This window comes from Dendronephthya gigantea, unplaced genomic scaffold (genome assembly GCF_004324835.1).
Source record: "Dendronephthya gigantea isolate DGI-Jeju-01 unplaced genomic scaffold, DenGig_1.0 000060F, whole genome shotgun sequence".
Taxonomy (NCBI): domain Eukaryota; kingdom Metazoa; phylum Cnidaria; class Anthozoa; order Malacalcyonacea; family Nephtheidae; genus Dendronephthya; species Dendronephthya gigantea.
In genome coordinates this window covers 1,172,785-1,187,324 of record NW_021163070.1, presented here as the reverse complement: position 1 = coordinate 1,187,324, position 14,540 = coordinate 1,172,785, and the positions used below count along the sequence as shown (strand labels likewise).

At 35.7% G+C, this 14,540-nt stretch overlaps 2 protein-coding genes across 2 annotated transcripts; both read right to left on the bottom strand.

Annotated features, from left to right (window-relative positions):
• Positions 1–595: 595 nt before the first annotated feature.
• On the bottom strand, positions 596–1,621 carry LOC114530165. Its single transcript, XM_028551745.1, has 4 exons — positions 1,423–1,621; positions 1,031–1,117; positions 788–907; positions 596–682 (listed from the first exon to the last, which is right to left on the bottom strand). Exons 1-4 carry the CDS (start codon positions 1,540–1,542, stop codon positions 596–598), a joined length of 414 nt encoding a protein of 137 aa, XP_028407546.1. The 5' UTR covers positions 1,543–1,621.
• Positions 1,622–7,406: 5,785 nt separating this feature from the next.
• On the bottom strand, positions 7,407–9,954 carry LOC114530164 (zinc finger MYM-type protein 1-like). Its single transcript, XM_028551744.1, has 3 exons — positions 9,602–9,954; positions 9,351–9,491; positions 7,407–9,233 (listed from the first exon to the last, which is right to left on the bottom strand). The coding sequence occupies exons 1-3, from the start codon at positions 9,806–9,808 to the stop codon at positions 7,407–7,409; spliced, it is 2,175 nt and encodes a 724-aa protein (XP_028407545.1). The 5' UTR covers positions 9,809–9,954.
• Positions 9,955–14,540: the final 4,586 nt, after the last annotated feature.

Sequence of the window (14,540 nt, the reverse complement as noted above, 5' to 3'; positions counted from 1 at the left end):
TTCACCAATAACCTCATCATGGTCATAACGTCCACGCTTGTTTTCACCAATAACCTCTTTATTTTCATCCTGTTCTTCTTCATCTTCTTCTTCTTGTTCCTTGCGATGTTGGTGGCTTCGATCCACTTCCCATGTCTTCCTCTTTAACTGTTCTTCTTGCCACTTAATCATGGCATGCTTACGATTTGGAGCAACGGGAGCATCTACAATTGCACGTTGGTACATCGTTGATGCTTTATCTAACTTGTGCACCTTTTGCAAGTGCTTTGGTAAACGTCAAACAATCGAGTGGCAATCATCAATGGGACACTTGCGACGGCAACGATAATCTTTTTTCTTCGGTTCTTTGGTGAGTCGCTGTCTGATATTGTATTTTAATAGCACTTTCGAAGCAGCTTCCTTCGTCCAGTGATGCACATTTCGCATATGTCTTGGGAGATGCACGACCTTGGCATTACACATTACCAAGGGACACAAAATTTTTCTTCTCTGGGGTGCAGTAACATTTTGCTCACCAGATGATTTCCTCTGCTTATGACTTTCAACTGAAAGGTCTTCTTGTAATGACTTGCTTGAATGCCCTTGTTCACTTTCCTCATGGACATGGTGCATCTTTTGACGGGGCCCAACTTTCATCACTTGACTCACCACAACTTTCGCTTTCACAAGATTCTACAGTTTTCTGAAAAGTACATACATATACAGGGTAAATTGCACTCTAAAAAAGTTTGAAATGAGTCGCTAGCAAGTAACAACGAATCAGATAAAATTGTCCTTTGTTGCGAACCTGATTTTCACTAGAACAGTCTTCCATTTCTGTTGCCCTGTTCGATGTTGTCTGCAACATTTCTTCATTTATCAGCATATCAATGCTGTCAAGGTGTTCTTCTATCTCACATTGTTTTGTCTACAGAATGAATAAAAGTAGAATTTACTTGTTTCTTAATCAAGATGGTACATTACTTATCCTGGCATGTATTTCTACAACAATACAAGAAATTGGTATAAAATACTATATTTCATAACTTACTTCATCTGCTGGCAAAGTAAACTCATATTGAACAGTTCTGTCAATTTTTGTATCCTTAAAATCAACCTTCCACTTTCCATTAAAACTCTAAAAAATCATAAAATTGATTTTGTATAAACTTATGGAGTTTGCTAATTAATTGCAACAGATGATAATCTTTGTCCCTCTCCCCTCTTTAGAAGCAATCTTGGCACTTAAAAGACCTGTCATGCAACAAAATTTCAACTTTATTTCTACGAACATCATTGATAAGAGGTTAGGGTTGGCACATTTAACGTACATATTACCTGCATGATTAAAAAAGTGTCATAATCATTGCAGGTGATTTTATTCCTTAAAAAATCTATCATTATAATTAGCCCTACAATGTGACATAAAACAAGAATACTTACACCAACGATATCTTGAATTTCGGAAAAAACTGCCAGAATATGAGGCGCATTCTTTGCATTTTTCCCATATGTAAAACTATCCCTAAGGATTCTAATCGGTTTTTTCCCCTTTCTTTCCATTTTATGTACTATAAGAAGAAATACATAATATAAAAATTAGAGCTACACATTCCATAGTTACAGTTAAAAAACTTGTCTCACTGAACAAAACAGCTAAATTAATTAGATTCCCTAAGTTGCCAGGTGAAAACTCCCTGTAACAAATAAACCCCTTAACCATATCACATAAAAATGAAGTAGAGTAATGTTAATGCACCCTGAATTAAGTTCTATAAAAAACTAAGCATGTAGGAACATTATATAGAGCTACAAATTAGTTTAAACTAGTGTTTTTATGTTGAAAAACAAATACTTAAACAATGAAAAAACACATCTAGCCCCCTTAAGTAGCTAAGAAGAGTTCAGGCACACATGAAACTTCTGTAACTTATAAAGTGAAACAAGACAAGTATTTTGCTGGGCTAATCATTGATATAAGCCAACTGGTTCCATAGTTACAGTTAAAAAACGTGTCTCACTGAACAAAACAGCTAAATTAATTAGATTCCGTACGTTGCCAGGTGAAAACCCTCTGTAACAAGTAAACCCCTTAACCATATGACATAAAAATGAAGTAGAGTAATATTAATGCACCCTGAATTAAGTTCTATATAAAACTAAGCATGTAGGAACATTATTTAGAGCTATACATTAGTTTAAAGTAGTGTTTTGTGTTTGGAAACAAATAATTAAACTATGAAAAAACACATCTAGCCCCCTTAAGTAGCTAAGAAGAATTCAGGCACACATGAAACTTCTGTAACTTATAAAGTGAAACAAGACAAGTATTTTGCTGGGCTAATCATTGATAAGCCAACTGGTTCCATAGTTACAGTTAAAAAACATGTCTCACTGAACAAAACAGCTAAATTAATTAGATTCCCTAGTTGCCAGGTGAAAACTCTCTGTAACAAGTAAACCCCTTAACCATATGACATAAAAATGAAGTAGAGTAATATTAATGCACCCTGAATTAAGTTCTATATAAGACTAAGCATGTAGGAACATTATTTAGAGCTACACATTAGTTTAAACTGGTGATTTGTGTTTGAAAACAAATAATTAAACTATGAAAAAACACATCTAGCCCCCTTAAGTAGCTAAGAAGAGTTCAGGCACACATGAAACTTCTGTAACTTATAAAGTGAAACAAGACAAGTATTTTGCTGGGCTAATCATTGATATAAGCCAACTGGTTCCATAGTTACAGTTAAAAAACTGTCTCACTGAACAAAACAGCTAAATTAATTAGATTCCGTACGTTGCCAGGTGAAAACTCTCTGTAACAAGTAAACCCCTTAACCATATGACATAAAAATGAAGTAGAGTAATATTAATGCACCCTGAATTAAGTTCTATATAAAACTAAGCATGTAGGAACATTATTTAGAGCTACATTAGTTTAAAGTAGTGTTTTGTGTTTGAAAACAAATAATTAAACTATGAAAAAACACATCTAGCCCCCTTAAGTAGCTAAGAAGAGTTCAGGCACACATGAAACTTCTGTAACTTATAAAGTGAAACAAGACAAGTATTTTGCTGGGCTAATCATTGATATAAGCCAACTGGTTCCATAGTTACAGTTAAAAAACCTGTCCCACTGAACAAAACAGCTAAATTAATTAGATTCCGTACGTTGCCAGGTGAAAACCCTGTGTAACAAGTAAACCCCTTAACCATATGACATAAAAATGAAGTAGAGTAATATTAATGCACCCTGAATTAAGTTCTATATAAAACTAAGCATGTAGGAACATTATCTAGAGCTATACATTAGTTTAAAGTAGTGTTTTGTGTTTGAAAACAAATAATTAAACTATGAAAAAACACATCTAGCCCCCTTAAGTAGCTAAGAAGAGTTCAGGCACACATGAAACTTCTGTAACTTATAAAGTGAAACAAGACAAGTATTTTGTTGGGCTAATCATTGTTATAAGCCAACTGGTTTCATAGTTACAGTTAAAAAACATGTCTCACTGTACAAAACAGATAACTTAGTTAGATTCCCTAAGTTGGCATGTGAAAACTCTCTGTAATAAGTAAACCCCTTAACCATATCGCATAAAAATGAAGCAGAGTAATATTAGCGCACCCTGAATTAAGTTCTATATAAAACTAAGCACGTAGGAACATTATTTAGAGCTACACATTAGCTTAAAATAGTGTTTTGTGATTGAAAACAAATAAGTAAACTATGAAAAAACACATCAAGCCCCCTTAAGGAAGTAATAACAGTTCAGGCACACATGAAACTTCTGTAACTTATAAAGTGAAAAGAGACAAGTATTTTGCTGGGCTAATCATTGATATAAGCCAACTGGTTCCATAGTTACAGTTAAAAAACGTGTCTCACTGAACAAAACAGCTAAATTAATTAGATTCCGTACGTTGCCAGGTGAAAACTCTTTGTAACAAGTAAACCCCTTAACCATATGACATAAAAATGAAGTAGAGTAATATTAATGCACCCTGAATTAAGTTCTATATAAGACTAAGCATGTAGGAACATTATTTAGAGCTACACATTAGTTTAAACTGGTGATTTGTGTTTGAAAACAAATAATTAAACTATGAAAAAACACATCTAGCCCCCTTAAGTAGCTAAGAAGAGTTCAGGCACACATGAAACTTCTGTAACTTATAAAGTGAAACAAGACAAGTATTTTGCTGCGCTAATCATTGATATAAGCCAACTGGTTCCATAGTTACAGTTAAAAAACCTGTCTCACTGAACAAAACAGCTAAATTAATTAGATTCCGTACGTTGCCAGGTGAAAACTCTCTGTAACAAGTAAACCCCTTAACCATATGACATAAAAATGAAGTAGAGTAATATTAATGCACCCTGAATTAAGTTCTATATAAAACTAAGCATGTAGGAACATTATTTAGAGCTATACATTAGTTTAAAGTAGTGTTTGTGTTTGAAAACAAATAATTAAACTATGAAAAAACACATCTAGCCCCCTTAAGTAGCTAAGAAGAGTTCAGGCACACATGAAACTTCTGTAACTTATAAAGTGAAACAAGACAAGTATTTTGCTGGGCTAATCATTGATATAAGCCAACTGGTTCCATAGTTACAGTTAAAAAACCTGTCCACTGAACAAAACAGCTAAATTAATTAGATTCCGTACGTTGCCAGGTGAAAACCCTCTGTAACAAGTAAACCCCTTAACCATATGACATAAAAATGAAGTAGAGTAATATTAATGCACCCTGAATTAAGTTCTATATAAAACTAAGCATGTAGGAACATTATTAGAGCTATACATTAGTTTAAAGTAGTGTTTTGTGTTTGAAAACAAATAATTAAACTATGAAAAAACACATCTAACCCCCTTAAGTAGCTAAGAAGAGTTCAGGCACACATGAAACTTCTGTAACTTATAAAGTGAAACAAGACAAGTATTTTGCTGGGCTAATCATTGATATAAGCCAACTGGTTCCATAGTTACAGTTAAAAAACCTGTCTCACTGAACAAAACAGCTAAATTAATTAGATTCCGTACGTTGCCAGGTGAAAACTCTCTGTAACAAGTAAACCCCTTAACCATATGACATAAAAATGAAGTAGAGTAATATTAATGCACCCTGAATTAAGTTCTATACAAAACTAAGCATGTAGGAACATTATTTAGAGCTATACATTAGTTTAAAGTAGTGTTTTTTGTTTGAAAACAAATAATTAAACTATGAAAAAACACATCTAGCCCCCTTAAGTAGCTAAGAAGAGTTCACGCACACATGAAACTTCTGTAACTTATAAAGTGAAACAAAACAAGTATTTTGTTGGGCTAATCATTGTTATAAGCCAACTGGTTTCATAGTTACAGTTAAAAAACATGTCTCACTGTACAAAACAGATAACTTAGTTATAGATTCCCTAAGTTGGCATGTGAAAACTCTCTGTAATAAGTAAACCCCTTAACCATATCGCATAAAAATGAAGTAGAGTAATATTAGCGCACCCTGAATTAAGTTCTATATAAAACTAAGCATGTAGGAACATTATTTAGAGCTACACATTAGCTTAAAATAGTGTTTTGTGATTGAAAACAAATAAGTAAACTATGAAAAAACACATCTAGCCCCCTTAAGTAGCTAAGAAGAGTTCAGGCACACATGAAACTTCTGTAACTTATAAAGTGAAACAAGACAAGTATTTTGCTGGGCTAATCATTGATATAAGCCAACTGGTTCCATAGTTACAGTTAAAAAACATGTCTCACTGAACAAAACAGCTAAATTAATTAGATTCCGTAAGTTGCCACATGAAAACTCTCCGTAAGAAGTAAACCCATGTCAAGTTTAACCATGTCACATAAAAATGATGTAGAGTAATATTAATGCACCCGGAATTAAGTTCTATATAAAACTAAGCATGATTATATAATCATGTAAGGCTTGTAAGCAAACAGTCAATATTATAGAATCATGTAAGCAAACAGACGAAACAGTCAATATTTTAGAATCATGTAACACAAACAGTCAATATTATAGAATCATGTAAGCAAACAGTCAATATTATAGAATCATATAAGCCAACAGTCAATATTATAGAACCATGTAAGCCAACAGTGAATATTATAGAATCATGTAAGCCAACACTCAATATTATAGAACCATGTAAGCCAACAGTCAATATTATAGAACCATGTAAGCCAACAGTCAATATTATAGAATCATGTAAGCCAACAGTCAATATTATAGAATCATGTAAGCCAACAGTCAATATTATAGAACCATGTAAGCCAACAGTCAATATTATAGAATCATGTAAGCAAACAGTCAATATTATAGAATCATGTAAGCCAACAGTCAATATTATAGAAGCGTGTAAGCAAACCAGGGGCGAAGCGAGTGTCATTGTTTTGGGGGGGTGCACGACCGCATTTTGCCGATAAAAGGGCGTGGCTAAGTGCGCAATTAGGGCGTGGTCGAAGGTGATATAAAAGGCAATAACTCCCAAGTAAAATATTTTATTCATGTGATTCCTAAATTTAAAACTTCTAAAATGTTGAAACGTGTGTGCATTTTATAAAATTTCCCACTACAGTATATACAGACATACAGTTCTAGTCTTCTCTATGATATGGAAATGGAGACCCGACGTTGTTTTAAAGCTGCCCAAGCTGTAGCCATTCGGGAAATGCTTATGCTATCTGTGATATCTTTTTCACAAGCCATTAGTAGCAGTTCTTCCAGTCGTTCATCGCGCATCGTTGATCTGCACAGGGTTTTCACAAGCTTTAACTTGCTAAATGTTCTTTCGTCTTTCGCTACAGTAACTGGTGCAGTAAGAGCTAGGCGATAAGCCTTGTTCGTCAAGGGAAACACTGACTTCTGTTTCTCTGATATTTCGCCTGCCTCAGAAATATTTTTAACGTCGTTGTGATTGTCAGCTAGGTGCACCTTGAAAACTTCAATTTCTGCCATTAGAGCTTCTGCGTCTGGTCGTTGGTCTCGTGGGAAAAATTCTCCGAAGTCTTTAAACGATTCCAGTGGAACCTTGCCTTTGGAAGGATGCAAAACATCGATCAGTGGACCAGTCGTTTCTTTGGAACTGTTGTACACTTCTTTGTAGCGGGTGATCTGAGTATCCAATACTGCTTTAAATTCTTTCCGGTAAAAGGACTCCAGGCTTAGTGCTACAGTATTAGAGGGGTTGTCATCGATTCTTCGAGGTGGTTTTCTGAGGCGATGATGGCGTCGGAAATCACTCTCTACATCCACACCAAGCCGTTCTGCGAACACAGTTGCTGCTTGAATTTCTGCATTCATTGCATCACTGTCGTTGGCCACGCTTTCCAAGCTTTTTATGGTTGATTCCATAATTGTAATTGCGTCAATGATGTTAAGTTCCTCTTTCTGAAGGATCTCCGTCATTCTCTTCGTTTTGTACATTTGTTTTTCATAAACATTATGCACACGATGAAATCGAATTGAGTGATTTTGGCCAACAAACCCGAGGAAGCCGTTTTTGTCTTACCATCAGTTGAACGTTCTTTAAGATCCGTCAATGATTTCAAGATTGCTTCGTACGTCGACCACACAGCCTTGATCGATTCCGCTCGAGCCACCCAGCGTGTCTTGGACAGGTTCCTTAGCTGCAACGGGTTATCGATATCTGCATCATCGATGTGCTCTTTAAGCGATGAAATGCGCTTGGTACTGCTCGTGAAGAAAACATACAATTCCTCGAGTACGTTGAACAACTCAGTTATAATAGCGCTTGCTTCACAACTGTGTTCAATTACCGTGTTTGAACGGTGTGCTAAGCATGGCATATATGGAATTCTTCTTCCAAGCTTATCTTGAATCTTCTTTTGAACTCCATTGAATCTTCCAGACATTGAAGCTGCGTAGTCGTAGCTTTGGAAGCATAGATCGTCTAAATTGATCTCATGCTTATTTAGCGCCTCGATGATCTCCCTAGCTCCTCCTTCCCCCGTCTTGTCTTTGGCTTCCGTCAGTGACATCAATCGTTCTCTTGGCTGACCGTTGGCATCCACGTACCGACAAGCAAGTGCAAGGCGATCTTTGTGTGAAACATCTGGCGTTGTATCAGCCATGACCGAGTACATGTGGGCTTCTTCAATTTCTTTGGCAATCTGTTTTTGCAATTGGTGGCCAATTAGTTGAATAAATTCGTTTTGGGAGTGTGCACTTAGATATGTTATGCGGTATGGTCGCATCCGGGTAGTGTTGAACCAGGCTTTTAAATCGGGACAATGTCTGGCCATCATCATCACAATCTGCTGGAAATTTCCTTCTTTGTCATCTCCGTGACCTCTAAACGCGATACTTTGGCGTCCGAGTGTTTTCGTTACGTCGAGCAGTATCTCAACAATCTTCCTGTTGTGGATTAGGTCTTCCTCTTCCTGGATGAGAGCCTGACGTCTGGCCTTAGAAAGCAGTACATCGACGTGTCCAGACGTTTTCACAAAATTTGCATACGCCAGGACGGCACTTTTGTGACTCGTAGATGAGAAGTGTGTTGCTAACTTCCCAGGCTTCGCCTTCCCACAGCTCTTAAATTTATGCCATGTGCGCACTCCTTCTGTACTCCAAGCACTTTCCGCTTTCTCCATCCCTGGACCACTGCTAAACAGAGAACATACAAAGCAAAAGGCAGCATCTTTTGATATGCTATATTCCAGGTGAGGGTAATCTTTGTACCAGGATGGATTAAACCTGGACTGCTTGTGGCCTTCTCTCATAACGTCGGAGGCACTTGGGTTGGTTGGATATGCCTGTAAATGCGGTTGATTCGGACCGATTTGTATCAGGTACGTTTTTTGACTGTCTGTCAGATGCCTTGATCGCAATGCAGGATCCAATGGTGGAATTGCAGGGGAAAAATAATTCTCATTGCTATCTTCGAGTGTCATCTTCTCCTTTTCAATGTTTTTGAGAACTTGAGATGATCTTTTAACAAGCTCGCTTGCAGTTTCCCTAACTTGATCAGCAGTTTCGACCACTTTGCTCAGAAAATGTTCCTGATTGGGATTATCAGCCGATGCAACTTCGTCCATAATTCCTTCAACGTTACGAAGTTGAAACTTGAGATAATGGAGCAACCCTGCGCACTGAAGCCATGTGATGTTACCATCGCCCTCGCTTACTTCGGTCTCTTTGTTCACGTCTTCCACGGTATAGCTCTCGACTGTTTCGTCTTTGTGTGATTTGTCACTTTCGCTTCCTGATGCCTAATTCAATATTATTGAAAATTCAAAACGTTGAGAGCTATTTACAAATATTTCATAACAAATATGGAAAAAGTTAATTGGATAAATTTAGTTAGACTTGAAAGATAAAAAAGTTACCTTTGAAGAAAGTACTGCTGTGTCAACATTATGTGATTTTGAGGGTTGGGAATCTTTCTCGGCAACACTTTCGCCTGCGGAAACAGTCAACGTCTCCAAAGGGGCACCAGAGCTTTCCGGATCATTCTTTGTCTGTGATACCTATAGTTATCACACATTGGAGGTTTTAAACTTAAATGTTCCTTTGAGGTTATTACTAATTAATATGTTTGTGGGGAGCTAGAAATATGGTATTTAAAAAACAGCCTTACCTTTTCCTTATGTATCTGTGCCGCCAAGACAAACGGGTTTGCGGGAGCACCGGCCACTTTATAAGATATTGATTTCCCTGCCTTTAACAAATCATCGTGGTATTTCTTGTTGTGTTCATTTCGGTAATCATCATCAAACGACCGATTACAGACTAAACATGTCAGTTTCTCTCGCTTCCGTTTGCGTTTACCTTTGCTACTCTCCATTCATTCAGTTTGTTTTATTCGTTTACCTTTTTAATTTCGCAAATTCGTGTATATAATAAAGTATAAACATTCCCAAAGCAAATGACGCGCAGATGAGTGTTGTGTTTTGTATGCTATATCATGTTTCATAGCGCAACTTTCATATACGTAATATGATATATCTTATTGCAGCGTACGGACCGCAGGTGGCGCTGCGAAAAGTCAAATGTGCCCGCAACTGGCACTGAACTGTCGCGCAATGGCGCAAGCCTGAATCTTCAGAACCCGAGGCCGAACAAACAATTCATTTCTTCATTTTCAAGTATTTTCCGATGCATTCAAATTACTTGTACGAAATTACAAATCAGTAAAATTCATTTTATTTTTGTGCCGACAGTTGCCTTATTTTGCCGACAAGCACGGCATTGGGGGGGTGCAGCACCCCCCCGCACCCCCCCGTAGCTACGCCCCTGAAGCAAACAGTTAATATCATAGAATCATGTAACACAAACAGTCAATATTATAGAACCATGTAAGCAAACAGTCAATATTATAGAATCATGTAAGCCAACAGTCAATATTATAGAATCATGTAAGCAAACAGTCAATATTATAGAATCATGTAAGCAAACAGTCAATATTATAGAATAATGTGTAAATATTATAGAACAAGCTGGGATATATTTTGAATATTTTTAGTGCCATTGTGACTTGATAATTGATACCATAAAACCATAAGAAATCACATAAGTGTGAAATTCACTGATGCACATTTGAAAACTATGTAAAGCAATCATGCACAATGATTTTAATGAGTCCTACTAAAAACCGCCCGTGACCGCCCGAGAGTATAGAAAAACCGCCCGAGAGCATAGAAAAACCGCCCGAGAGTATAGTAAACCGCCCGAGACTTCGACGGTCCTGTCAAAATATTTATTATTACTATTTCAGGTCACTTACAAGTTCAAAGAAATTCAAAATATGTGAAAGTTTGGCAATTTCTAAATCCCTAATGTTATGAGCAGAATCAATGCGGAGAAGCCGGCTGAACAACTTTTGATGATAATATTTTGCTGTAATTCGTCTTTCAGATTCTATCCCCCCCCCCATGCCTTTAAAAAATTGACTGGCTCGTCCCTAAATTTTAATCAATTTTAAAATAAAAGGTCTCTAGATCTATAGTTTAGAGTTTTTTCAGTTGAACTATATTCTGTTCATCTGCTGCTCTTACAGCCAACACCATGTCACATTTATTATTCAGCCGGCTTCTCCGCATTGGTTCTGCTCATAACATTAGGGATTTAGAAATTGCCAAACTTTCACATATTTTGAATTTCTTTGAACAAGTGAAGTGAAATAGTAATAATAAATATTTTGACAAGACCGTCGAAGTCTCGGGCGGTTTACTATACTCTCGGGTGGTCTCGGGTGGTTTTTCTATACTCTCGGGCGGTCTCGGGCGGTTTTTAGTGGGACCGATTTTAATGTGTAGATCACAGATATATAAAATAACCTAATTCAATTTTCTATATATAAGTGTAATCGCATGCTAAACTCAGTGTAACTCCTATTCACTTGAATTTAGAAACGATCTACAATATTTCCTGTTATATTTAAGTGAGACTGTCGACGCCATGCTCGGCTATGATACACAAAATAATTAAAATACTACGCGTATAAAGATGTAGTCAAAATCGTCTTACCTTCGCTGCGCACTTTTAGATACAACTAGGATCTTCCTCTGTACACGCCAAATCACAAAGATACGAAAAAAACTGAAGAAAACCACCGAAAGATACACAGAGTCCAAGCAACAATACTAATTTGCAAATATCGCGAGCAAACCGCGAGTAAAGGGGGTCTGGAACTAGGAACAAAAAAACTATTTCTGCTTTTCTGAGTCTTTGTAATTTTTTTTACTAATTTTTTTTTAGAAAAGTATTGGGGATACAAGTCTATCCGAATTTTGAAAACAAAACAAAGCATATCCCCTGAGCTGTCATTAAGTAGATGAAAAGGCGGATTTCTAGTTTTCAATGAAAAGGCGGATTTCTAGTTAAAAACCAGTTCCAATCGTTTTCCAAGTTTTTAAGATTTTAAAAATAAAATAAATGTACCTGCATTCATTGTTTCGCCCAAGAGCTTTGTTCTGATATGCAAGGTTTATAAAGGATTGCCAAAATTTCAGAAATTCTGTCGAAAAAAATTGATTTAAAAAAGAAATGGATGAATCACTCGGGTAGGCTTAAGGCAATTTTTAGTCCTTTGTTAAATCCAGATTTATCAAAAATAATTGCATTTCAGAGCGAAAATAATCATTTTTTAGGGGTTAACGTTCGAACAGTTCTTAACAATCCAGTTTCATAATTGAGATCAGAGGCTTTTAAAACCCTTATTTCAGAACCTTAAATGAAGTAAAATTCCACCAAAACTTCTATACGAGTTGCTTATAATATGTACTTTCGTCAAAAATTATTTAAAGGACATTACCTCATTCATGCGCTTAATTCTGAAAAACTTTGATTTTCTTGCAATAGGGATCTTTTGTAACCTTGCACTTGGCCAAAAACAATTAAAAAATGATAGGAAGGAAATATCTGATCAGTCCCAAATTTTAATGCCTTTTATAAATAACCAACTCTTACATTCAGTCCAAATTTCATCGAATTTTGATGAAATTTAGTACTAGAACCCCATTTCGTATATCAATTTTCAATTTCATGAAAATGGGATGTCAGCCTGGGAAAGGTTCATAATATTCCCACTTGAAAATTTGAATAAAACAGAAAAACGATAATAAAGGGTAGTGCTTATGAAGATAATCGACTAAAATGTCTTATTTAGTGTATTTATTACAATTCCATGCAAACAGATGGATATTTTATTCATTTAAGATGTAAGCACTGCACAAGGATCTTTTGTAACCTCTATTGTGTTCTTAAGGGCACAAAAACTTTTCCATTTAATGAAACTGCCCAATTTTTTCTATGAAGCACAAAATGACATGAAATTTCAATTTTGTAAAAAAAACGAAACTTTTCTGCAAAATTATCGACTAATAATATCGTTAGAGAGAAAAGGTTATATTACAACAGTATTGTTTTGTTGTGGGATGAGATGATGCTCTGTTGTGGCCAATATCGGTTCCTTAAAGCCATAGATGAATCCTTCCCCCCAAACCATCCATTGCACAAAATCTTCAACCGAAACACGTTAAAGTTAAGTTATAGTTGTATGCCAAACGTACAGAGCATCATCTCATCCCACAACAAAACAATACTGCGGAACGAAGTTAACAACAACATCACCACAGAAAACCGATGCAATTGCCGTGTGAAAGACGCATGTCCACTTCGAGGCGAGTGTCAAACAAAAGCCGTAGTGTACCAAGCTGCTGTAACCAATGAGGCGACGAAAGAAATTGAAACATACGTTGGTCTTACCTAAAATACTTTTAAAACACGCTATCTCAACCACACCAGCACCTTCCGCAACAAAACTAAGAAAAATGCAACTGAACTGAGCAAACACATTTGGCAATTAAAAGATAATAATACACCATACACCATCAATTTGGAAAATAATGAAAAAGTCAAAACCATACTGCAACAAAACCAAACGCTGTAATCTATGCCTTTCCGAAAAATTCATCATTATCTGTCACCCTGAATTAAGCTCTCTTAACAAACGCAACGAACTTGTATCCGCCTGCCGACATCGAAAGAAATTTCTCCTTAGTAACACCCATGTAACATGATCTAATTAGTTAATTATGCATCTCCTGTATATAGTCCGTCGTGCTGTTGAGTGACGAGTGTGGCAAGCTATAAGCTTGTCATACGAAACAGTCCTGTAGTAAATAAAATTTCGATGAAGTAACCTGCGTTTTCTCATCTTGTGTTATGCCGCTCTGCATTAGCATTGAGCACTCTACCCAGACGATTTTGTATGCGCTAGTTTCTATCTTCACGATAGTTTCTATCACTACACCTGTAGATATATAGATATATAGATAGATATATATATATATATATATATATAGATATAACATGTGTAAAACAATGTGCCCTCCCGGCTATCACCAGAGCGCAATGGTGACTCCTGCACTTGGGACACAGGACGTACGGTTACACATTGTTGGAATTGTATAGTGAAGTCACCATACATATATATATATATAGATATATATATATAGATATATATATATATATAGATATATATATATTTATATATATATATATATATATATATATATAGATATATATATATATATATATAGATATATATAGATATATATATATATAGGTATAAGATATATATATATATATATATATATATATATATATAGATATATATATATATATATATAGATATATATAGATATATATATATATAGATATATATATATATATAGATATATATAGATATATATAGAACTAATTATAAAAGTAAACACATATTGAGAAGACGTTAAAATGTCATTGTGTATAATACATTAAAAATTAATAAAAGTTTATTATTTAAACTTGACCCTGTGTTTAGGCTAAAATATTGTTCATTGTTATCTGAGTAGATCTACTCAAATCTGCCAACTGCATTCGATATTTCAATGTTGGCAATGTCACATCCCACTTCTTTCTTTATAGTTCTAGAGCCTCGTAAGCATAGCACTGCAGATCTTAGCAAATTAAAAGACAGCTTTGCCCTCAGCCAGTGCATCACCATGCTATACTGCAATTGTTTCTTCTCCGAC